Source organism: Trichomycterus rosablanca, chromosome 3 (genome assembly GCF_030014385.1).
Source record: "Trichomycterus rosablanca isolate fTriRos1 chromosome 3, fTriRos1.hap1, whole genome shotgun sequence".
In the NCBI taxonomy this organism is placed as follows: Eukaryota; Metazoa; Chordata; class Actinopteri; order Siluriformes; family Trichomycteridae; genus Trichomycterus; species Trichomycterus rosablanca.
This window is the reverse complement of record NC_085990.1, coordinates 17,858,086-17,882,257: the sequence shown is the minus strand read 5'-3', so window position 1 is coordinate 17,882,257 and position 24,172 is coordinate 17,858,086. Positions and strand designations below refer to the sequence as shown.

The window sequence follows — 24,172 nt, the reverse complement described above, 5'->3', positions numbered from 1 at the left end:
ATAGTTATTCTATACTACTGTAAAATTTTATTTTATGTTAAACCGGTCCGTGGTGCAAACAAGGTTGGGGAGCGCTGAGCTAAACCGCGAGTCTTCGTTGTTGTTTATTGTGATTTATAATGCACCACACAGTAGGGGGAGCCACATGCTCTTGGCTATTGCCCTAAAGCTCTAGCTCATTACCGCTGAGGTCCTAGTTTGAATTTCAGCTGTGCAATCGACCAGCCTGACATCCACACACGGGCACGACTGGCTGTGCCTGTAAAAGAGGGAAAATGTCTCAAATTAATTGTGATTGCTGCAGTACAATAGCGGCCTCTGCTCAAGGCCTCAAAGTCTGGTCAAGGTGCCTGCGCTAGCAAGGGATGATCTAAAGAGCATAACATGTCTCTCTAAATGTGATGCAGCTCTCTCTGAGTACACGCATGATAGTCTCAGCCCTCCTCGGCCAGTTTAGGGGGCACTGCTAGCGGCATGATTCCAGTGTGAATCGGAGATGACTGGATTGGGGAAAAAATGGGGGGGTGGGGGGTTATCTCACTCGCAGCATCCTGTCTGTCCAAGCTGATTCGTTTCTCTATAAAATTTCTTTCTAATGCTTTCTTTTTCCTTTCTCACCCACTCATTTTTACTTCTGATTTTTTTCTTTTCTCTTAATAATTATTTTCAGTCTCAGTCTCTCTGTATCTTTTAGACATACAACCCTATGTTAGTTGTCTTTTCTCTTGCAACCCTTTTTAAAAATTCTCTCTCCCTCTCATTTTTTTCCCCTCTCTGTTATTCTAGTGGGCGGCGGACAGAGGAGTGTTATTGGAGAGCTAGAGAGAGAGCGCGAAGAGAGATAAAATGAAAGGCTGTAATAAAATCTCTTTATTTAAGATGGAAAACAGCAAAGTGAGTCAAGCTCGTCCGCTAAATACCGGCCACCCTGATTGTATACCATTATAGCCATTATGAACCAACACAAAAGGGTGTCGTTAGAGGCACGTCCTCTCTCGCGGCAATTAAAGGGCTTTGGCGCAGTTCATTACAGCCGAGCATCCTCACGCACAACAACGGCCGGTGATGAAACGCTGATGGGGCCTGATAAAAACAGGGTAGAGCGAGTGAAGGAGGGAGAGAAAGGCATTGATGGCTAATAGATTGATATAGCAGTGGGTTTCTTTAATGCCTGTCATACCCATAGGAGAGAGAGGCTCAATTTCCTCTATTGATTATTGATAATCATCCACCCACACACGCTGCCCTCTGAAACACTTCAGTGCTAGATGAGCACTTTTATTGCACAGCTGCGCTGATGGGAATATGAGCGTGTGAGTGTGCGCAGGCTCTGCACGTTCGGTGTGAATGTCAAAAGCTTTCGGAGAAAAGAATACAGGAAATTCCTGTTAAGAATACCTAATGCATGTAAGAGTATCCTAACTTCTCCTCTCGCTCACCCACTCTGACTCCTTCACTCTCACTTACCAGTTTTACTATTAGATCTGACAGTGGTTGCACTGTCTGCAAGGAGATTCCCATATTGACATGCACGACCTGATCCTTCGGTCCTGAAATATACAGGTAAAACCCAACAGACTTCAGATAGGTTGAGTGACTCAGTGAAAGGGTCTAAATGACATCAAATTATTAAGCGGCTACTTTGAATTACAAGGGGGCGAAGAAAAGTATAAATGACAGTCGTATCATCCTCTGCAGCTTGCAGAGTTCGCATTTGCAGCAGCAAAAAGAACCAATGTCCACCTCCCTCCCTCAGGTACTCACAACTGTGCCTGTTAGACACCCAGCCATATTGATAGCACAACTGACATTTTTGCGAATGTAGGTTAGACCAATTGACTACTGTGCAACTCAAGAAGCTGTACAAGAATTCCTTTATTATTTCATTTTAATTTCATTTCCATCAACCTATCTTTTATCTCTTTTATCCCTGTCAACCTCACTCCCTCAGGCACTCACAACTGTGCCTGTTAGACCCAGCCAGGTTGATAGTACAGCTGAGATTTCAGCAATGGTAGGTTAGACCACTTGACCACTGTGAAACTCAAGAAGCTGTACAAGAATTCCTTTATTATTTCATTTTCATTTTATTTTCATCAACCTATCTTTTATCTCTTTTATCCCCGTCAACCTCACTCCCTCAGGCACTCACAGCTGTGCCTGTTAGACACCTGGTCATGTTGATAGAACAGCTGAGATTTTTGGGACGGCTGGTTAGACCACTTGACTACTGTGCAACTCAAGAAGCCCTACAAGAATTCCTTTATTATTTTATTTTCATTTTATTTCCATCAACCTATCTTTTATCTCTTTTATCCCCGTCAACCTCACTCCCTCAGGCACTCACAACCGTGCCTGTTAGACAACCAGCCAGGTCGATAGCACAGCTGAGATTTCAGCAATATTAGGTTAGACCAACAGACCACTGTGCAACTCAAGGAGCCCTACATTTCATCAACTTTTTTTTATCCTGGACAGGGTTATGGTTGGGCTGGTTTACCCGGAATCACTGGACACAATGCAGGATACCTTGGATCACAGGGGTTCATCTCTGTTATACCCGGCCAGCCAGTAGCACAGCAGGGGTGGCCTAGCTTAATAAACTGCTGTCACCCAAGCGCCTCAAATTCTTTTGTTTTTACAGTTAAATGTTAAACACGTTTTTGCAATTAGGTCTTTAATTGCACTGTACACTTTGTGCACATCCTTGTCCATCAAACGACCAAAATACCCAGAAGAGAAAGAAAATAATTCAGTCCTGTACCACATGTTGTTGTTTGAGTTTTAGCAGCTTGGGAAAAAGAAAATGAGCATGCTGATCGATTTGAGAATAATCAGGACTAAACATAAAGAGATTAGTTTAGTTTTATAATTCTCATATTGCTTCTTAAAATGAATGTACACCACTTTTTTATTTAGCTGCTTTTGCTGATGACTGTAAATACTTTAATAAATATAAATGTGACTCCTTTGAACATGTTTATATTTAATGAACTTTATTTGCAGTTTTAAAAGGCATTTAGCAGATGCTTTTATCCAAAGTGACTTACAATTATGACCGAATGCAATGCAATGCAAGTAATTAAGAGATAATGGTCTTGCTCAGAGGCCCAACAGCAACTTGTTTTTTTCTGCCCGGGAAATGAAACTGGGCTATGACACTAAGAGCACCGAATCCCCACCACCCGACAAACCAGGGACTGTATAATGTGTCAGATGACACTGGCACATTATACACCACAACACCGTATCAAGCCTGGTCATGAACATGTGTGAACCAGGCAGGTCTGAAGCTAATAGACTCGTCTGTAAAGCTTAAAAAATAAAAAAGTGGTGACTGCTATATTTGTTTATGGACTTCCACATTAGCTGTGTGGTGTCCTCTCGGTTTTCCAGTCATGCATTCATTTCTTTTATTAAATTTTTATCAACCACTTTATCCTGGTCGGGGTAGCAGTAGGTTCTTTTTCCCTGGGAAACACTGGGTGCAAGCGGGAATATCATGGACAGGGTGCCAATTTACATTTTCGGCATTTAGACTTACATTACTGTGACAGTATACAATCTAAGCAATTGAGGGTTAAGGGCCTTGCTCAAGGGCCCAACAGTGGCAACCTGGCAGTGCTGAGGCTTGAACCGGCAACCTTCTGATTACTGGTCCAGTACCTTAACCACTAGGCTACAGCTGCCCTTTATTTATTTATTGCAGGACTTTTTCCACCTGCCTGAGACATAGCCAATCATGACTGTGTAGGCGCCCGACCAGTAGTGGGCTTGCATAATTATAGACCACTGCGTTACCCGAGCACCTGTCAGTGTCTGGGTCTGGAGAAATACCCCCCTTTTCCCGGCATTAATGATTGTCACTACCTAGAATTTTTTGCTATGTCGCCAAAAACCTGTAAATGCCTCTTTTAACAGTTCCTGTTCCAGCGAGACATGGCTTTGCAAGCTCTGACCTTAAGCCCATCGTCCGGCTTCTGGATTAATTGAAACATCGATTGCTAGGCACCGTCAGTGTCTGACCTTGGAAATGCTCTTTTGACTAAATAAACATAAATTCTCACAGACACATTCTTAAATCTTGCATGAAGGACGAAAGACTGTTGTAGTGGTGATTGGGTTTTGTCCGGTCCATAATAACCTCCTCATTCCTCATTTTTTTTCTGGGTTTTATAACTCGACAGGAGGTTTTACTTTGTCACACTCACTTTTAGACACTCCAACACAACTCTGTTTTTCTACTGGTTGGTCAAAGACATTGAGAATTTTTTTTAAGCTTCTTGAAAAAAGACCCGAAGATGGCAGCTGTTGAGAAAGAAGCTTGTCGCCTCCGTGACTGAACAAAACATGCATTTTTATCTATTAATGTGCACATATAACCAAAGTGTTTTAGAAATTATGTATTTTTAGAAGTTTTTTGTAATGATTGGTAACAATATAAGTGATGAATATGTATTTACACATACTTAAATTTTGAGCAAATGTTTTATGTCCAGCCAGCTGGACATTTGGATTTAATGTATTGAATGTTGTTTAGTTTGTCATGCTAACTATGAATTAGAAGACGTGCATCAGTATTACTTTTTGCATTTTTCGTGCTGTACATATCTTTTTCGTGTATGTTAAGGGCTGACAGTAGATGAGGTGCTTAAATTACTACATGATAGTAATAGACTGCAGTGTTGAGAGTAGTGAGGATGAATATCAACAGGATAGTGATAGGGAGTCAAGTGATTCTAAGCCAAGATGTTAGATGCAGTGGGGCAGAGCACTTGCCAGTGGTGGGTAGTAATAGCACCAGCTTTCAGAGGTGCAGAAACCCTGGCTGCACCAAAAAATCAAGCATAAGATGTTTAAAATGTAATGTATTTCTTTGCATTCAAGTTGAACTAAACTGCTTTTATGAGTTCCACACAAGGTCCCGTTAAAAAAAAGAAAAGAAAAACTCAAAGCTGAATTGCAAAAGGTTTTGATTTGAATAATTTAGATATCATTTATTTTCAAAATATTTATATTGAAAGATAGATATGTGGATAATTTAAAATTTAAAATCAATATTGACAAACTGAATATTCTGTTTTATAGTTTGTTTATAAGAAAAGGGGAAATGAACAAAGCTAAATGTTTTAATTAAAAAGTTTGTTAGAGTAAATTAAAAGTTTTAAATTAAATATTTAAAATATTTATATAAATAATCAAAATGTTAATTTTAACTTCTGTATAAACTAGTATATGCTTTTTAATATTATAAACATGTATTACATTATGCCATAAATGTACGTACAATACTTGATATGTCACATGTTATAATGGTAATAATAATATGTAAATTTTTTCAGAATCTTGCACGTTTCATGCTCTTAATTCCAAATGTCCAGTATATTGGACACTGAATAACTCACAGTCCCCATGCAAAATTTCTTATTTTTTTTGTATAATGTCATTTAAAAGGCTGAAATGAAAAAGTGTTGTTACAGGATATTGTTTGTTTTTAAAGTGTCCAATCTCGGGAGTGAGGAGGTTAATGCACATAGTTTTACGGTGAGATGTCCAAGATCTTAGCAGTTTGACTACAATTTTTAGTAGACTGTGTAGGCGCTCGACTGGTAGTGGGCTAGCATAATTATAGACCACTGCTTCACCTGAGCACCTCTCAAGTCATGTGTTTAAATATTATCTGTTGTCTGTATGCATCAGCTTTCTCATCCATCCATCCATCCATCCATCCATCCATCCATCCAATCCAATCCAATCCAATCCAATCCAATCCAATCCATCCATCCGAAGCACTTTGTAGTTCTACAATTACTGACTGTAGTCCACCTGTTTCTCTGCATACTTTGTTAGCCCCCTTAATGCTGTTCTTCAATGGTCAGGACCACTACAGAGCAGGTATTATTTGGGTGGTGGATGATCTCAGCACTGCAGTGACACTGACATGGTGGTGGTATGCTAGTGAGTGTTGTGCTGGTATGAGTGGATCAGACACAGCAGCGCTGCTGGAGTTTTTAAATACCGTGTCCACTCACTGTCCACTCTATTAGACACTCCTACCTAGTTGGTCCACCTTGTAGATGTAAATTCAGAGACGATCGCTCATCTATTGCTGCTGTTTGAGTTGGTCATCTTTGAGATAATCAGTGGTCACAGGACGCTGCCCACAGGGCGCTATTGGCTGGATATTTTTGGTTGGTGGACTATTCTCAGTCCAGCAGTGACTGTGAGGTGTTTAAAAACTCCATCAGCGCTGCTGTGTCTGATCCACTCATACCAGCACAACACACACTAACACACCACCACCATGTCATTGTCACTGCAGTGCTAAGAATGATCCACCACCTAAATAATACCTGTTCTGTAGTGGTTCTGGGAGAGTCCTGACCATTTAAGAACAGCTTGAACAGGGGCTAACAAAGTATGCAGAGAAACAGATGGACTACAGTCAGTAATTGTAGAACTACAACGTGCTTCTATATGGTAAGTGGAGCTGATAAAATGGACAGTGAGGTGGTTTTAATGTTATGACATCAGTGTATATAGAGATGTAACGGACTAAAAGGGGGATGCACTAGTCCGATATGAATGTAAGTACATATGAACAACGTAAATAGATATGTAAATAAGTAATGTTAAATAAATAATAAATAAATAAATGTTTAAATCGTTGTTCTGTACTACTGTGGAGTTTTGTTTTGTTTCATATTTCTTCGTTTTCCACTTTCTTAAGAAGTTTAAACTTTTCAGCAATACCTAGATGCACCCTCTTTCACTAACCACTTCCCTTGTCTTTCAAAGCCAGAACAAAGCGCTAGAACTTTGCAATTTGGCATAAAACTGAGAAAAAGGGCGAGAACAAAGCGAACCTCCCAGCAAACCAGACCCAGAGTGCCTGACAGAACAAATTTTAAACTCAAATATGATTATAAAAGTTTTATATTTTCAGTGTGAAATGTGCTCTAACCATTCATGTGTGTTTAGACCCTCACACATATACTGTAGGTAAGCGGTTAAACTGTACTGCAAAACATGTGCAAACTAGGTGTCGTGGAACTATAGACAAATCCACGGGGACCTCTCTCTGCCCCCATTTCTACAGCTTCATTATCCCAAGGACAGCTAAAACCAATTTCCTAATTAAGGGGCGTGGTTGATTTCAATCACTCAACATGAAAAGCAAGCTAATTCAATTAGAACCCAAACAATACATGAACGAACCAAATCAATATGTTACATGAAATGAATTAAAAATGTATCGATTGCATTTCAACACGTACCTATTTGTGTCAAGTCTGGCTTTCCAGCAGCCACTATGAGAGCCTGGAACACATGATGGACTCATGTGTCACTGTTCTGTCGGAAATCAATACGTTATTTTCACAGGCATGGCTGCCCTGGGGAGTTGTGTGTGTGTGTGTGTGTGTGTGTGTGTGTGTGTGTGTGTGTGTGTGTGTGTGTGTGTGTGTGTGTGTGCATGCATGTAAAAATGCTCAGGTGCTCACACAACCACCTGTGTGCCAGACTTCAGGGGTTCAGAAGTGTGTGTATGTGTGTCTGTGGTCCCCTGGAAAAATACCCCCCTTCTCCCACGTTAATGATTGTCACGACCTAGAATTTTTGCCGTGTGGCCACAAACCTGTGAACGCCTTTTGTAACAGGTGTATAAAATCAATTTTACTTTTTAAAAATACATTTTATTTTTCTGACTTTCTGGCAACAGTTTGGGGAATAGAATAGAATAGAATGCCTTTATTTGTCATATATACACATATACACATGGACAGTACAATGAAATTCTTTCTTCGCGTATCCCAGCTTGTTTGGAAGCTGGGGTCAGAGCGCAGGGTCAGTCATCGTTTGGCGCCCCTGGAGCAGAAAGGGTTAGAGGCCTTGCTCAAGGGCCCAACAGTGGCTGCCTGGCTAAGCTGGTATTCGAACTCTCAACCTTTCAGTTGATAGCCCAAAGCTCGACCCACTAGGGTACCACTGTATAAAGGGCCCTGTCCTGTTCCAACCAGACATGGCTTTGCGAGCTCTGACCTTAAGCCCATCGTCCAGCTTCTGGATTAATCGGAACTGCGATTGCAAGTCACTGTCAGTGTCTGACCGTAGAAATTCTCTTTTGACTGAATAAACATAAATTCTCACAGACACATTCTTAAATCTTGTGTGAAGGATGGAAGGCTGTTGTAGCCGTGATTGGGTTTTGTCAGGTCCATATTAATGCACATGGTTTTACAGTGAGATGTCCAAGAAGTTCTTGGACATGTGCAGTAGTGTACAGCAGTTTGACTAGAATGTTTGAAGTCGTTTATCAAAATTGGATTTAAAAACAGAAATGGTAACTATTCATAAGTAATCAACCCCTTGTTCTGTACCTGATTGAGCTTAGTGGCCCTTTGAAAGCCAGCAGTGATTTTGGATAGCTGTTCTTTAAGTTTTGCCAGGTTTGTTGGGAAGTGGCGGTGTACAGCAGTGTTTTTCATACCCTGGGTCATGACCCTTGGGTGGGTCAGAAGCCAAAAAAAATGGGTCGCAGAGATAAACACTCTCTCACTTTCTTAACCGCTTATCCAATTAGGGTCGCGGGGGTGGGGGTGCTGGAGCCTATCCCAGCTTTTCAATGGGCGCAAGGCACACAGTAACACCCTGGATGGGGCGCCAGTCCATAGCACGGCAGACACATTCACCTATAGGGCAATTCAGTGTCTCCAATTAACCTGACTGCACCTTTTTGGTCTGTGAGAGGAAACCCACACAGACACGGGGAGAACATGCAAACTCCGCACAGAAAGGACCCAACCCAGGACCTTCTTGCTGTGAGGCGACAGTGCTACCCACCGAGCCACCATGAGCCACCATGAGCCACCATGAGAGCCACCCAGAGAAAAACAGTAATAATTAAATAAACAAACATTAAGAAGCACAAAAACACAAAACGAAATTGTACACAAACACCTAGGGCTGCACGATATTGGAAAAAACTGACATTGTGATTTTTTTTTTCCTGCGATATAAAGTACATTGTGATATTAAAAAATGCAGGAATTTTCACCACATTATTAATAATATTAATAATGCGTGTATCTTACTCTAAATAAGGGGCTCATCTGTGAAAAAGGGTGGTGCCTACAAGGGATACGAAAGATTATGACAAGCATTAAACTAAGAAAGCTTCAATATCACATGAGGGAATTAACAGGATTGACAAAATGGGTCATTTCATATTTTATTTCACTATCAAAACCTCTTCAAGTAGTAAACATTATTTTTAAAAAATACTATACAAACAAAAGAGCAGCTTTACACCTGTTCGAAATCCGAGATGCCTTACTAAGCTCACTACTGAGGCATCTTAATATTTCAATGTTATTGAGAATCGGAAGCGTCCTTAGTGATTAAGGCAATCCCAGAATTCATTGCGGCATCTCTTCTCTCGCAGAAAAATAAACATGGCTGACGGTGCGGACAAAGTTATTTTCAAACGTAAATAAATAATTATTGATTTTTAACGACTTTATTGATTTTTATTGATGTTTTTATTTGCAAGTTTGGGCTTGTCAGCAAATGTAACAGTTTTCTGTACACGAATCGAGATGTTATATTGACATGTTAGCGCTGTCCCACCTCATTCCATTGGTTTTAATGGCAAGATGCTAAATGCTAAACCCGATGGAATCGCTAAGTAGCGCGTTCGAATAATCTGCCTTATAAAAGTTAATGACTTATTAGAATCCTCTCTACTGAGGCAGCTGCCTATGTAGGTAGTAAGACAGCGAGGCAGCTCACTAGGTTTTCGAACACACTGGTAGATATGTCATGGAAAATGAGAACGGTGTGAATTTCCGTTTTGTGTCAAGCAGCAAAAAAGTTGTAGCATGACGTATTTGATTTAATTAGCAATAAGTGACATCGCACGTCCTGCGATGTGACTATTGCGCATGCACACATTGCGATGACGATGCTGAACTGATATATCGTGCAACCCTACAAACACCCCTTGTGGATGCTTTACGTTATATCTTGTAAACCACAGTGGGACCAGATTGCCACTGTTTTTAATAATTAAACGTTTTTGAAAAATGTATGCATGGACAAAATGTTGAGATCTTGCTATATATGTTTGATAAGTTTAAAATCAATGCATAAATGTTATTATTTAAATCTGGTACAGTATTACCATGGTTGTGTGCTTTGGGTTGTTTTATTGGTGAAAGACAAACTTGGACTTTTGCCTTTTATTATCCAAATTAATTGAGTCATGTATAGGGCTCTCCTAAATTCACAGGAGAATGTGCTTCAAATTTCACTCATAATAAATTACACTCATATATTAAATGATAGAATAATTGGAAGATACAATATACAGCACAGCCTACCATAATAGTTTAATGTAAACCTAAAGCATTCAGTGATGGTGCGAGACTCATCCGTGTTTTGACACTCCCCTCTGTGTCCACAGAATTGGTTGGGAGTTTTCCAAACTCAGTTACTTGAGTCGTGTTTTTAGCTGCTTTACACTTTGACATCTTGGACATTTTGACTAAGTGATTGCTAACTGAATTGCCGTAGAATTGCTAGGACCGCCTCATAGTGCAGATTAACCAGTAAACGTGAGACAGAATGCTATGCGAATGAAAATTGTTAAATCGCTAATCACAAACCTTAAAGTTCGCATATTAAAATGGGATTTTCACAGCTGTGAATTAAGTGCCTTCTTGTCCAATCTGCGTCCGCTTCTTATCACCTGCCAGGGTCAAGTTCCCACACAGAGCTGTATCGTGTACAGAGAGCCGTGCTAGCCGTGCACCCGGACCAGTCCTGAATATCGCATATCCCCGTCCGACCTCCCCTCCCTCAACCACGGTGGCTCTGCTGAGATTCAAACACATGAGTTCGAACACTAGCACGTTAGACCACTGTGCCACCCGAGCTCCCTGAGGTGGTCTTTTATGTTTCTTCAGTGCTCCAGATCTTTGCTTTGAACCGTAACATTTCATGGACAGGTCTGTACCATACTAAAAGACCTATAAAGAGTTGTACTATTTGTCCTTGTAAAATCATTAAAACAGCGGATCCCTTCATTTCTTTTACCTTGCTGTCCATTAACAAACGAGTCAGCAAGGTGATATTTGCTAGGCTGTGCCTGCACAAGTATGTATTTCCACTAGTCCAACTTCAAATGTGAACCATAATTGGGTTTTCAGAAGTGCAATGGCGTATGTCAGGGTGTAATCAAGTGCTCGTGTACGTGTCAGTCAAAGTTTAATTGAGCTTAACATTGCAAGGTGTGTGTGTCTCTCTCTGTGTGTGTGTGTGTGTGTGTGTGTGTGTGTGTGTGTGTGTGTGTGTGTGTGTGCGCACGTTTCTGTGGCGTTAATGAAATGTAAATGAAGTTGAAAGGCTGTGATTTGAGACAGACAGTTAAAAAGCAGCTTGGTGAGAACTTTCCTTTCTCTTTATATGTTGTGGTTTCTTTTCACTGAGGTATAAAAGCAGACAGATAAAGAAGACACACAAAAATAAATTGTAAAATCAATAGTGCAGGGCTTTCCAGTGCTTGTTTACACTTTTATTTTTTTAAAGTCAAACACCACTCTCATCCTTGATCTCCAACAAGACAAATTATGTGGATTAAAGGCTGGAAAAAAGAGATACAAGTAAACAGGGATGACTGGATACTTCTTAAGCCAGGGAAATGTGTGTGTAATAAACTCTTAATAGAAACTAAATAATCAAACAAGCCGGAATATTGCATTATTTTCAAGCTGTATGATTTTTTTAAATTTATTTTTATTTTTTTAAATAATTTAGCGCGTCCAATTTTCATCCCATCAGTCAATCTCTCATTATACCGTCTTATCACCCACACTTGACGAGTGGAGCGCGTCAGAGTACTGTGCACGGAGGATCACACACTCCGCCACACCCCCTCCCGTCTCCATGCAGGCGCCCCCAACCAGCCAGCAGAGGGCGCCACCGCCCCATTCCTGAGAGAGTATCCCCTCCGGTCTAAAGTCCCGCCCCCCCACCTGAACAACAGGCCAATTTGTTGTTCATATAGCCGCCCAGCCTTTCGACCGGTGAAGGCAGAGCTGGATTCGAAACGACGCTCTTTCGACATCCAGCTCTGGTTGCAGCGCGTGTTTTTACCGCTGCGGCACCTGAGCGGCCTGCTCTCCCTTTTTTTTATGCATTTTCTCCCTATTTTTCTACCGATTTAGCGCATTCAATTTTGTCTTCCGCTGCTGAGGGATACCCAATTGCATCCGAGGAGAGTGTAAAAGCCAATCAGGGTTTTTACACAGCGTATGAAGACCCACCGACCCACACATAGTCCGGTCCCCACCCTGCAGATACGGTGACCAGTTAGTATCTACTGCAGGCACTGACAATTATGCCTGCCAGATGGCGCCCAGCCGACCGGTGGCAACACCAAGTTTTGACCCGAGGAGTTCAGAATCTTGGTGCTGGTGTGCTAGCGGAATATCCCGCTGTGCCACCTGGGTGCTAGCTCTCCCTTAAACTAATAAAACGACGTTGGCAGTCTCCTATTCACCAGTGCATAGTTATACCGTTATACTGATGTACACTGATTAGCCATAACATTAAAACCACCTCCTTGTTTCTACACTCACTGTCCATTTTATCAGCTCCACGTACCATATAGAAGCACTCTGTAGTTCTACAATTACTGACTGTAGTCCATTTGTTTCTTGGTTGCTAGTGACTGTGAGGTGTTTAAAAATTCCATCAGCGCTGCTGTTTCTTATCCACTCATACCAGCACGACACACACTATCACACAACCACCATGTCAGTGTCACTGCTGTGCTGAGAATGATCCACCACCCAAATAATACCTGCTTCTGTGGTGGTCCTGTGGGGGTCCTGACCATTGAACAACAGCCAACTAAACTAAACTGCCAACACTGATCATTTCTTTGCTGTTTTTGTTTATTTTTTCCACCATATCAAGAAAACCTCTTTCATCTGTTATGCTAACGCTACCTGGTTAACAAGTGAGCTGTACACCGGTCTGCACAACACTACATAGCGCTTTTAGCGGCGAACAATATTATATAATTTTCTGCCTATTGAAGCTTACAGCTGTTGTATTAACTGTGCTACGGTATGGCGGTATATGAAAAATCCATACTTTACGAGGATACCGAATGTACTGTCATACCGCCCAGCTCTAAGCTGTATTAACCAGCAACTACATAGACACTGCAGAGTCAATTTAGAACAATATTAAATAGTTTCAGTAAATAAAGAATGAATTAAGATATTAAGATGCTTAATAGATTTTTGCTCCACTTACAATCCTCCTCACTGAGCATGCTGAGGAGCTTTATTCTTGCTCTGGTTGTGCAGTTGTAGCTCTTATAATTAACTTTTTGTTTCATTGGTGTATTCTTTTTTTTTTTTCTTCCTTTTTTGATAAGTGACTAAAGAAAGTTGGCCTCTGTTTTACCTCATATTTATACCCATGTAAAACCTTACGTTATCAATAATTGCACAAGCAGTCAGGTGAACCCAAAATATCTATGTGGAAGCATGCATATTTTACATTTTATTCATACATACGGCCAATCAAGTGCAGCGTTAACAGCCATTAAATTTTTGGGAAGGCTTTCCACAAGCCTCTGGAGTGTTTCTGTGGGAATCTATGTCCATTCAGTCAAAAAAATAGCATTGTGACCTCATGTACTGACATTAGACTAGATGACCTGCAATCTAGCTTCCAATTCATCATTTTTGTTCTCTGTGCAGACTGTTGAAGTTGCTCTGAACCACACGTATTAAACTATGTCTTTATGGACCTCGTTTTGTCCACAGGAACACAGCATATCATTTATGATATGTAAAGACGTTCTAGTGATGCACACTAAAGTGCCAGAAAACTGGTACACCAGTCTGATACTTGGGTACGTAGGTTCCCTCACGGGAGCATAGGACTGCAGAAATATAGGGCATGGACCTCACAAACTTGCAGAAATATTTTGTAGGCAGTGAACACCCCTGGAAAAATACCCCCCTTCCCCCACATTAGTGATTAGATTTACATTTTCTGCATTTAGCAGACACTTTTATCCAAAGCGACTTACAGTACTGTGACAGTATATTGTCTAAGCAATTGAGGGATAAGGGCCTTGCTCAAGGGCCCAACAGTGACAACGTGGCAGTGGTGGGGCTTGAACCAGCAACCTTTTGATTACTAGTCCAGTACCTTAACCACTAAGCTACAACTTTTGCAATGTGACCAAAAACATGTAAACACCTTTTCTAACAGGTGTATAAAATCAATTCCAAAAAATACATTTTGTTTTTCTAACTTTCTGGCAACAGTCTGGGAAAGGTCCATGACTGAAACAGCATGGTTATGCCAATTCATTACATGACTGACATGGCTTTGCAAGCTTTAGCCTTTAACCTATTGTCCAACTTCTGGAAGACTCCACAAGCTTGCGGAAATATTCTGTAATGCCAGGTTCACACTACACGACTTTCCAAGTCGTCAGGTCGCTGTACAGTTCACACTACACAACTGGATCTCTTGTAATCAGGAGTCTTTCAAGTCGTGGTTTTCACACTACACGACTGATCGGCGATAGGGGGTTTCACACTACACGATCTATCACTAACTGGAATCACAGGCGAGCTCCTCTAATCTTCCAAACTCCGTTTTGTCATGAAAACAAACACGAAAAGTGAAGAGGAGTTTAATGATACCACGTCCAAAAATGCACATCAACAAGTTGCGAGTGATCAGAGTTGTTTGTGCGCTGATGTGCAGCGTAAAATGAAAGAGAAAAATACATGGATCTGAGTGGATTTGGCAATAGTTTGAAAGAGGCCAACCCCATTAGTATGTTTGTAGACGTACCAGGGGTCCAAACCAAACAAACCCCATACCATTATAGAAGCCTTGCAAATGTTGCCCTTTTTAATCGAACATTGACTGTTGTTTGTCAACAATTGTGCAGTTTGCATTTTTTGGCATCTGCCAACCCCAGATACATTTGATTTTGAACTACTACACAGTTCAGTGTTGTGGGCGGCACGGTGGCTAAGTGGGTAGCACTGTCGCCTCACAGCATGAAGGTCCTGAGTTCGATCCCCGGGTGGGGCGGTCCGGGTTCTATCTGTGTGGATTTTGCATGTTCTCCCCGTGTCTGCATGGGTTTACTCCGGGTGCTCCGGTTTCCTCCCACAGTCCAAAGACATGCAAGTGAGGTGAATTGGAGATACAAAATTGTCCATGACTGTGTTCAATATAAACTTGTGAACTGATGAACCGTAACACAATACTACCCAAACTTTTAGCATTGCACATGGTGATCTTAGGCTTGTGGCTGTTCAGTCATGAAAATCTAAGTCATGTAGCTTCAAATGAACAGCAGAAACCTTTTTGCTTCTAGGTGTTTTACATCACAACTTGGAAAAGCCTTTTTTATGCATTTTTCCCCTTTTTTCTCCCAATTTAGCATAGCCAATCCGCTGCTGGGGACCCTAATGGCGTCCAAGGAGGGATTATGTTTGCCTGACATACACTCCCTTTGATGTGTACGCAGTCCACCAATCCCTTTTTATTTTCCCATTCTTTCGGTGGATTTAAGCGTGAGGTCGGCTTCACGTGCGCAGAGCCACGCCCCGATGTCTTTCTATACATACACCCTGGGCAACCAAGGTCCTTAAACAGTGTTGATAACCCCACCCCTTAGTTCAGTTTTTCCCACCCATCAGACTGAAGGCCAATTTTGTCTGCTGCAGGCATTAGCCACGCCCCGATCTCTGCACTCCTAACTTTCTGTACAGGCGCCCTGGGCAACCAAGGTCCTTGCACAGCATTGATAACCCCACCCCTTAGTCCGGTCTTTCCCTCACATCAGACTGGAGGCCAATTTTGCCTGCTGCAGGGATTAGCCAATTATGCCTGCTAGAGGACGCCCAGCCAACCGGTAGCAGAGCTGAGATTTGAACCCGGGAGCTCAGAATCTCGGTGCTGGTGGGCTAGTGGATTATTCTGCTGGAAAGGCTTTTGAATCACTTTTTGGAATAATGATATCCTGTAAAAGGTTATGCTTTGATGATCTTGATGCTCGTAGGTGTTGCCACTTCACAGTAAAAGCAATGGTTCTAGCAAAAAAATTTTTTTGATTGACTTCGTGTAAGGGTGGCATGTCATGACGGTGCCACTTTGACAGTCAGTATGTGGAAATGGGCCTGACACTAAATATGAAGAAGACAAAAATACTGGCCAAAAACAGCAGGGATGAATTTGAGATAGATGGGGAAACCATTGAAATAGTCAATGATTTCACCTTGCTCGGATCAATCGTAAACAACAAGACCTCGAATACAGAAGAAATCAGATGAAGAATCGCTATAGGCAAGACAGCACAAAGATATGGACAAAGTATGGAAATGCAAAGACATCAGACTTAGAACCAAGGTACGACTAGTAAACTGTCTGGTGCTTCCAACTATGATATATGGATGTGAAAGCTGGACAATCAAGAAGACTGATTGGAAGAAGATAGACAGTTTTGAGATGTGGTGTTGGAGAAGGATTCTCCGAGTGCCAGGGACAGCCAGGAGAATTAATCAATCGATACTGGACGAAATTAAACCCGAAATGAGATTATGAGCAAAAGTAGCAAAGATACGACTATCTTACTTTGGACATATTGCTAGACACCAAACACTGGAGAAAGATATAATGCTCGGCAAAGTTAGTGGAAAACGCGGATGTGGAAGACCTGCAACACGATGGATTGACAACATCACAGAGACAATGAACACTACAATATCAACGTTAATCAAAATGGCTGAAGACAGAAGGATGTACAGAGCTACTATCCACCGTGTCGCCATGGATCATCAATGATCACGAAGGCCGGGAAGAAGAAGAAGAATGTGTTTACAACCCATTCTACTGCCAGTGGGGGTCTAGACTGCTAGCTGGATGCATGACCAAACACAGGGGTGTTCATTTTTGCAGACAAAGTGATATTTTTTGTGAAAACTTTTGTCTGTGTAGGTTTTATTTGTTTGTGTGTGTGTGTGTGTGTGTGTGTAGAGGAGGGAGTGCTGTTGTCAGTAGATAACAGAATGCATGAAGCGTGTGATTAGTTTGGTGTATATGGCTGCTCTGCTGGATTCAGCTTGACTGTGCACGATGAGCTAGTAGACATTAAATCAAGCATCAACAACCTGCACGTTTTACTAAAACCGAGTTTATGAGAGGCTGAGCACAGAAGCCAACGCTAAAATGAAAAGGAAATAATTCAATAAGAATCTAGACTATTTTAGGAATGTGTGTTTGCATACTGGTGTAGAAGATAGGTATACAGATGAGGCAAAATATTAGTACCACCCCACAAAAACATTCATGCCAATGAATATTGCGTAACAATTATTCAGATCATGGTCAGAGATACTAAATGTTCGGCTGATGGTAGGTACTCATAGTTCATGTCTTGAATGCAGCAGATATGATCAGCATAAAGACCAGAGTGCCTTTGATAAGGGCTAAATCATTTTGGCCAGGCAACTGGGTTGAAGTATCTGGAACAGCAAGGACCATCGACAGTGGTTCATGGAAGGACAGGTTTTTTAGGCAACCAAGACAGGACATTAAGGCTGTGGCATCCAGTATAGAAGAGCTACTGTGGCTCAATGTGGTGAAGTGTGTCACAAAACACAGTGCATCAAACTCTTCTGTGTATTTCTTTATTTGTATAAAGAAAAGAATAAACAAGCAATTGGAGTTTTTTATTATTCAGTCCAGTCTGTCATAAAGTCAGTAGTGTGTTCTGGACATTTTCGATGCTTCACGCCAGGTGTCCGTCACATCTAGCAGGAGCAGCATTGTTGGCACAGCAGTCTTGACCTGCAGGCTTCAACCTCAGGTAGGTAAACAGGTTTCCGCCAGAACCACCTCAAGGTAAAAAACAGAAAATGTAGTTTAAATGTGAAATCATTCAGAGTAAAATGTCAGTTTTGCAAAGAGTAGCATGAGACCCTGGCACCCCTAATTATTATGTTTGTTTGTTTGTTTATTAGGATTTTAACGTCATGTTTTACACTTTGGTTACAATCATGACAGGAACGGTAGTTACTCATTACACAAGGTTCATCAGTTCACACGGTTATATCGAACATAGTCATGGACAATTTAGTGTCTCCAATTCACCTCACTTGCATGTCTTTGGTCTGTGGGAGGAAACCGGGGCACCCGGAGGAAACCCACGCGGACACGGGGAGAACATGCAAACTCCACAAAGGACCCGGACCGCCCCGCCTGGGGATCGAACCCAGGACCTTCTTGCTGTGAGACGACAGTGCTACCCACTGAGCCACCGTGCCGCCCTAATTATTATGTAATTGCAGGCCAGTCAAAGAGCCCATGCTGCTCTGTGGTGGTCCTGTAGGAGTCCTGACCATTGAAGAACAGGGTGAAAGCAGGTTAAAAAGGTATGTAGAGAAACAGATGGACTACAGTCAGTAATTGTAAAACTACAAAGTGCTTCTATATGGTAAGTGGAGCTGATAAAATGGACAGTGAGTGTAGAAACAAGGGGGTGGTTTTAATGTTATGGCTGATCAGTGTAAATGTCTGTGTTTGATTCTACTTGAAGTACATAGAATATAAAGCATTTTAATTTCACCATGTATGTAATGGTTTTGAGTACTATAAGCTTTGCTTGGTCCCACAAAATGACGTACGTGTGAAACAGTTGCAACAAATACAGTTTTTATTGTTTATTTAATATTTAAGTATTATACAATTACCCTTAAATAACACTGAAATAACGACTTACATGAAGTATTTTCGCCCTGTAAGACATACCTAAAATCCACTGTTTTAATTATTGCTCTGAAAGCTTCTTTCTCGACTGTCTATAGAGGAATCATGTTCTTGCATATGTGGATTGTTACTGCATTCGTAATGTCGTTGTTTGCAACAGTCGTGGCTCGACAGTTGTACAGTATATAGTGTTTTAGTCGAAACTCTAGTTCTAAACTGCTGACACACCTTATTTCTTTGGCAGATTCTTCCGGTGCATATTTGGTCTTCCTTTCTTTATCCTTCACCTGTTTTTGTTTATTGTTTTTTCACCATATTGAGAAAACTCTCATCTGAGCTGTGTCTAATCTGCACGGCGCTCTATATCGCTTTTAGCTGCGAACAATATTATATGATTTGCTGCCTACTCAAGTTTACAGCTGTTGTATTAACTATGTTACGGTATGGCGGTATTAGAAAAATCCATACAGTATGAGGAATCAAAGATCGCCCAGCCCTAGTTTCCTTTAAAATATCAATGCTCTGTCAATCTGAGTTTTTTATTTAATAGTTGGAGGACTTTGACTGATTGCACTGGAAAACTTTTTGATATTTGATGTGCAATCAGAGAGTGAGATGTAGAGAAGGATTTAAATATATTTCCATTGCGACGCACGTGCTGAATGACAGATGAGTCGGCTGTTCATATGCAGATGTCACAGCAGATTTAGTGAATGGCGATCAGACGAGGCAGACAGAGTGAGGGTGGCAGACGAGGAAAACCAGAGACGGCATACGTGTTTCTGTCAGCTCGCTGTGAACTGATAGAGCTCGAAATGCCGATCAGTTCCGCTCTGCGTTCATCAAAGTCTGGATCAATATCCACTAATCTATCCATGACTTCCTCTCACCCGCACCACACATCATGCTCACTCATGCTAAAAATACCTGAAACTCTTAAGGTGAAATGCGCTCGGGTGGCCTTGCGCTTATTTCGCTAACCATTTACTGCCAGGATCCAGATTTGAATCTCAGGGATGCTATGGCCTGACCAGTGTCTACACAGACATGATTGGCTGTGTCTCTCTTGCCTAAAATCAGGTAATATGTTGGTGCTCTGTCCAGGATGTTTTTTTTCTCTCACAATGGAACCAGACCCACCGTGTCCCTGATCAGGATAACACTGCTGATGGAAGTGAAAAATGCAAAGGACTCTTTAAGGTGCACGAAAAAGTCCGATCACATTTCGTCCTGAATGAAAGTTAGAGAAGACAAATGACCTGGTCTGGTAGAAGGGGAAAGAAAGCAGGAATGAATGAATGGATGGATGTGAAGAAAAGAAGACGCTGAAGCTCTTAGGCTGAGTGCCAGAGCTTTGGCAGGACCTTCAGACTTTTCATCGTCTGGTAATGCTGCCAGGTTTCTGACAGGAGATCCAATACATCAGTTAAAGAATTCATCATGTTTAACCTTTTGCTGCTTTATAGTTCGAAAGGTTATCTTTTTGATGACATCACATGTTTTAGTTTAACTATTAGCACTCCTGAGCACAGTTTGGAGTGCTCTAGCAACGTGTCTGAATACTTTTGGAAACTAAATATTAAATTTTTAATGAACTTTAAACACATCAAATATAAGGGTAAGTTTCTGCACTTTTTTTTTTTTACTCTAATAAAATTTTTCTTTTTAACTTTACTTAAAAATTTCAAAAACAATATACATTACTTTTCTACATAGTCACTTTCTGATGCATTTTTCCCAGCGTCGTACCAACTTTTTAATGCCATCAGCAAAAAATGTTTTTGGTTGAGTGTGTAGCCACTGAGGCACCACTTCTTTCACATTATCATCACATGAAAATCTTCTTCTCCTTAAAGCTTCTTTAAACTGTCCAAAAAGGTGAAAATCAGATAGCGCTAAATCCGGACTATAAGCTCTCTCTCAGTCTCTCAGACACGACCAATTCCCGCCCTAACAGTTTCCAATGACAATATAAAAGTGCAGAAACTTTTTGAAGATCCCTCATATGTCTTCACTTCATCTTTACTTGATTAAGTATTAGGGATGTCCCGATCCGATCTCAAAGATCGGAATCGGGCCGATCAAGGCATTTTTTAACTGATCGGTATCGGCTTTACTGAACATGAACTTAAGCCCGATCCTTTGTTTTACGTCAGCGGTCACACAGGTGTCTTAAACGAAGAGCACAGTTTGTGGCAGGACGTGGCTATAATGTCTGCTGTGTGGAAATACTTTAAATTGGAAAGCGAAACAAGTCCAACAGCGAAGTGTAATGTCTGCAATGCAAGCGTACTTTTATTTTGTAAAAATAAAAGAACATTAAGCAATAGCTTGGACGCAGGCAATTTTTTCCTAAAGCACTGCAGAGCTATTCAGTTGTTAAACATATACATTGGATTAATTTGAATAACTGTAATGTATTTATTATACTTATACAGTATTATCTAGTTCTTATCTAGACAATATCTAGAAAATAGAAGTAGCGGTTTGATACTCGATATCGGAAGACGCTCAAAATTGATGACTCGGATCGGGATCAGGAACAAAAAAACTTGATCGGGACATCCCTATTAAGTATAGTTTGATGGGTAAAACTGCAATAGTGGGTGTGTTCGAAAACCTAGTGAGCTCTTTACGGGCGCTCCCAGGAAGAGGCTGTTCGAATTCTTAGATGCCTTAAAATGCTGTCTACTGAGGCACCTTAAATCTGAACGGTATTTTGACAGAATAATGAGGTGAAGGCAATCCCAGCATTCAGGGCGGAACAACAATGCTAGCGCATGAGGCTAACTGTGTTAGCTTAGTAAGTGAAAACTGATGGAATCACTGTCTAAGTAGTGTGTTCGAATAACCTGCCTTACAAGTCGATGACGTATTAGAATCCTCTCTAGTTAGGCAGCTGCCTATGTAGACAGTAAGACAGCAAGAAAGCTCACTAAGTTTTCGAACACACCCTATATTTAATTCAAATCCTCAATACTAAGTGTGCAAAAGCCAAGAGGTCTGAAAATTTTCTGAACTGCCCAATGCCTTAAATAAATCTAAATTTCTGGGTAAAAAATAGTGGCAGTATGAGTGGAAAATGAACAACCATGGATAATTAATGAATGAATGGAATGAATGGATGAATTAATGGATGAATTAATGAAACAATGGTAAATGAATGGACTGAATCCAGTAATAGATGGATTACTGGATTGGATGGAGTGTGAATGGATTGATAAATGAACAGATAGATTTTTTATTTAAAGCGACTTACATTCATTGCAAGCGATTGAAAATTAAGGGCCTTGCTCAAGGGCCCAACGGTGGCAACCTGGCAGATATGGGGTTTGAACCAGCAACCTTCTGTTTACTAGCCCACTATCTAAACTGCTGAGCTGCCACTGCCTGTTGAATGAACCATTTGTTGAATAGATAAATAAATTGATGGATAGTAGGAACAAAACTATGCATAAATAAGATAATTAATGGTGCAATTATTAAAAGGATTTATTAGATAATATGGATATTTAGACTGGAGGCACATGCACATAGTGGGGATGTACACTGGAGGTCAAAGCTTAAATAGATTTGTAGGAACGATGATGGTGCTTGGATGGCACAGAAGGTGAAAGAAGTTGTTGTGGTCTAATGAATCAGGTTTTCTTACATCATGTGGACAGAATGAATGTTGCTTACTTGGAATATACCTGACGCCAGGATTCATTATACCCCCTTATGGTGATGCTAGTGGGCCTTTTTCAGCAGGATTATGCACCGTGCTCAAGGCGTTAATTTGTCCTCAATATTCCCCAGATCTCAATCCGATTAAGCATCTGTGGGATGTGCTGGACAAATTAGTTCGATCCTTGGAGGACCCACCTTGCAACTTACAGGCTTAAAGGTTTAACTGCTCATGTCTTGGTTCCAGATTCCACAGCACACCTCAGAGGTCCCGTGAAGTCCTTGCCTCGATGGGTCAGAGCAGTCTTGGCATTCTCACTGTGCATGTCATGCCAGTTTTAAAATTTTACTGATTTTTGCAACTTTGTTTTTTTGTGACATGTTTTTCTTGGAACACACAGTTCTTTGTAGGCACTCGGGTGGTGCAACCTTAAATTCCAGTAGCCCACAACTGCTGGGATTTTGGGTTTTGACCTCTAGTGGTTGTATGTGGCTGTGTCTAATGGGGGTACGTACTCAAACCTTTTGGATCTTGAAAGTCAAGCAGGTCGGACTTGCTCAGTACGTGGTTGATTATGAGTTTAAATATTTTAAATTGGTCTTCAGTAAAGTATACTATATGACAAAAAGTATGTGGACACGACAATAATATTGCTTGACATCTCATTTCAAAACCATTGCCATTAACATGCAGTTGTCTACCTACTAGCTAAAACAGCCTACACTTATCTGGAAGGGCTTTTTTCAAGATTTTTGAGTTTTTGTGCCTACAGTCTGACACTAATGTTAAACGAAATGGCCTGGCTTGCGTTCAAACTGATGTTGCTTTTCATCCCAAAGCTGTCCAATAGATTTAAGGTTAGGGCTCTGTGTATGTCATGTCATGTCGTTCCAGTCAGTCTCTCTCAAACTGTCGCCACAAAATTGGAAGCATAGCATTGTTTTTTTCTTTTCTTTTTTCTTTTTAAAAAATTTCCCCCCCTTTTTCTTCCCCTTTAGCGCATCCAATTGTTCAGTTTGCATCGTGCTTCCTCTCTGTCTATGCCGAACCCTGCCCTGACCGAGGAGATCGAAGCTTACCCATATCCACTCCGAAACATGAGCAGCAGCCGGATGCTTTTTTGCCACCCACACATTGATGAATTTCGCGCCACCTAGCGTTGCATGCGGAGAGACACACCCTAAGGGCACTCTTCCTCATCTCTTGTGCAGGCGCCTCTAATCAGCCGGCAGAGGTCGTAATCGCATTCTGACAGAGAGAGACCCACATCCGGTTCTTTGTCCCACCCCCCAACTGAGCAACCGGCCAATCGTTGCTCATACAGCCGCCCAGCCTTGAACCGGTGAAGCAGAGCTGGATTTGATACGAGGTACTCAGAATCCAGCCCTGGTAGCAGCGTGTGTTTTTACCGCTGCGCCACCTGAGCGGCTCATTTTCTTTAATTAATATCATACATGGGTGCTCAAGTGGTGCAGGGGTAAATTACACTAACCCACTACTGCTGGGATCCAGGGTTCAGGGTTCAGCTGTGGGTTCAGCTGTGGGTTCAACTGTGTCTTCGGCATGCAGACATAAGGTGGGGGTGGCTGAGGCCCTACAACTGTAGAATTGGCATCTTGTCTAGGGTGTGATACTGCATAGTGCCCAGTCATTCTGGGAAAGACAGAGCCACCGTGACTATGAACAGGA

At 41.4% G+C, this 24,172-nt stretch overlaps 1 protein-coding gene across 2 annotated transcripts in view; it reads left to right on the top strand.

Annotated features, from left to right (window-relative positions):
• LOC134310347 (small conductance calcium-activated potassium channel protein 3-like) overlaps window positions 1-24,172 on the top strand; it is a 132,339-nt gene that overhangs the window by 21,610 nt on the left and 86,557 nt on the right. The window contains exon 3 of one of the 2 annotated variants that reach the window (XM_062991908.1): window positions 787-855. The exons of the other annotated variant lie outside the window; for it this stretch is intronic. Within the exon in view, the coding sequence (XP_062847978.1) occupies window positions 787-822 (36 nt within the window). The 3' untranslated portion in view covers window positions 823-855. Of the gene's footprint in view, window positions 1-786; window positions 856-24,172 lie in introns of those variants that run through there. 2 annotated transcript variants of the gene reach the window in all.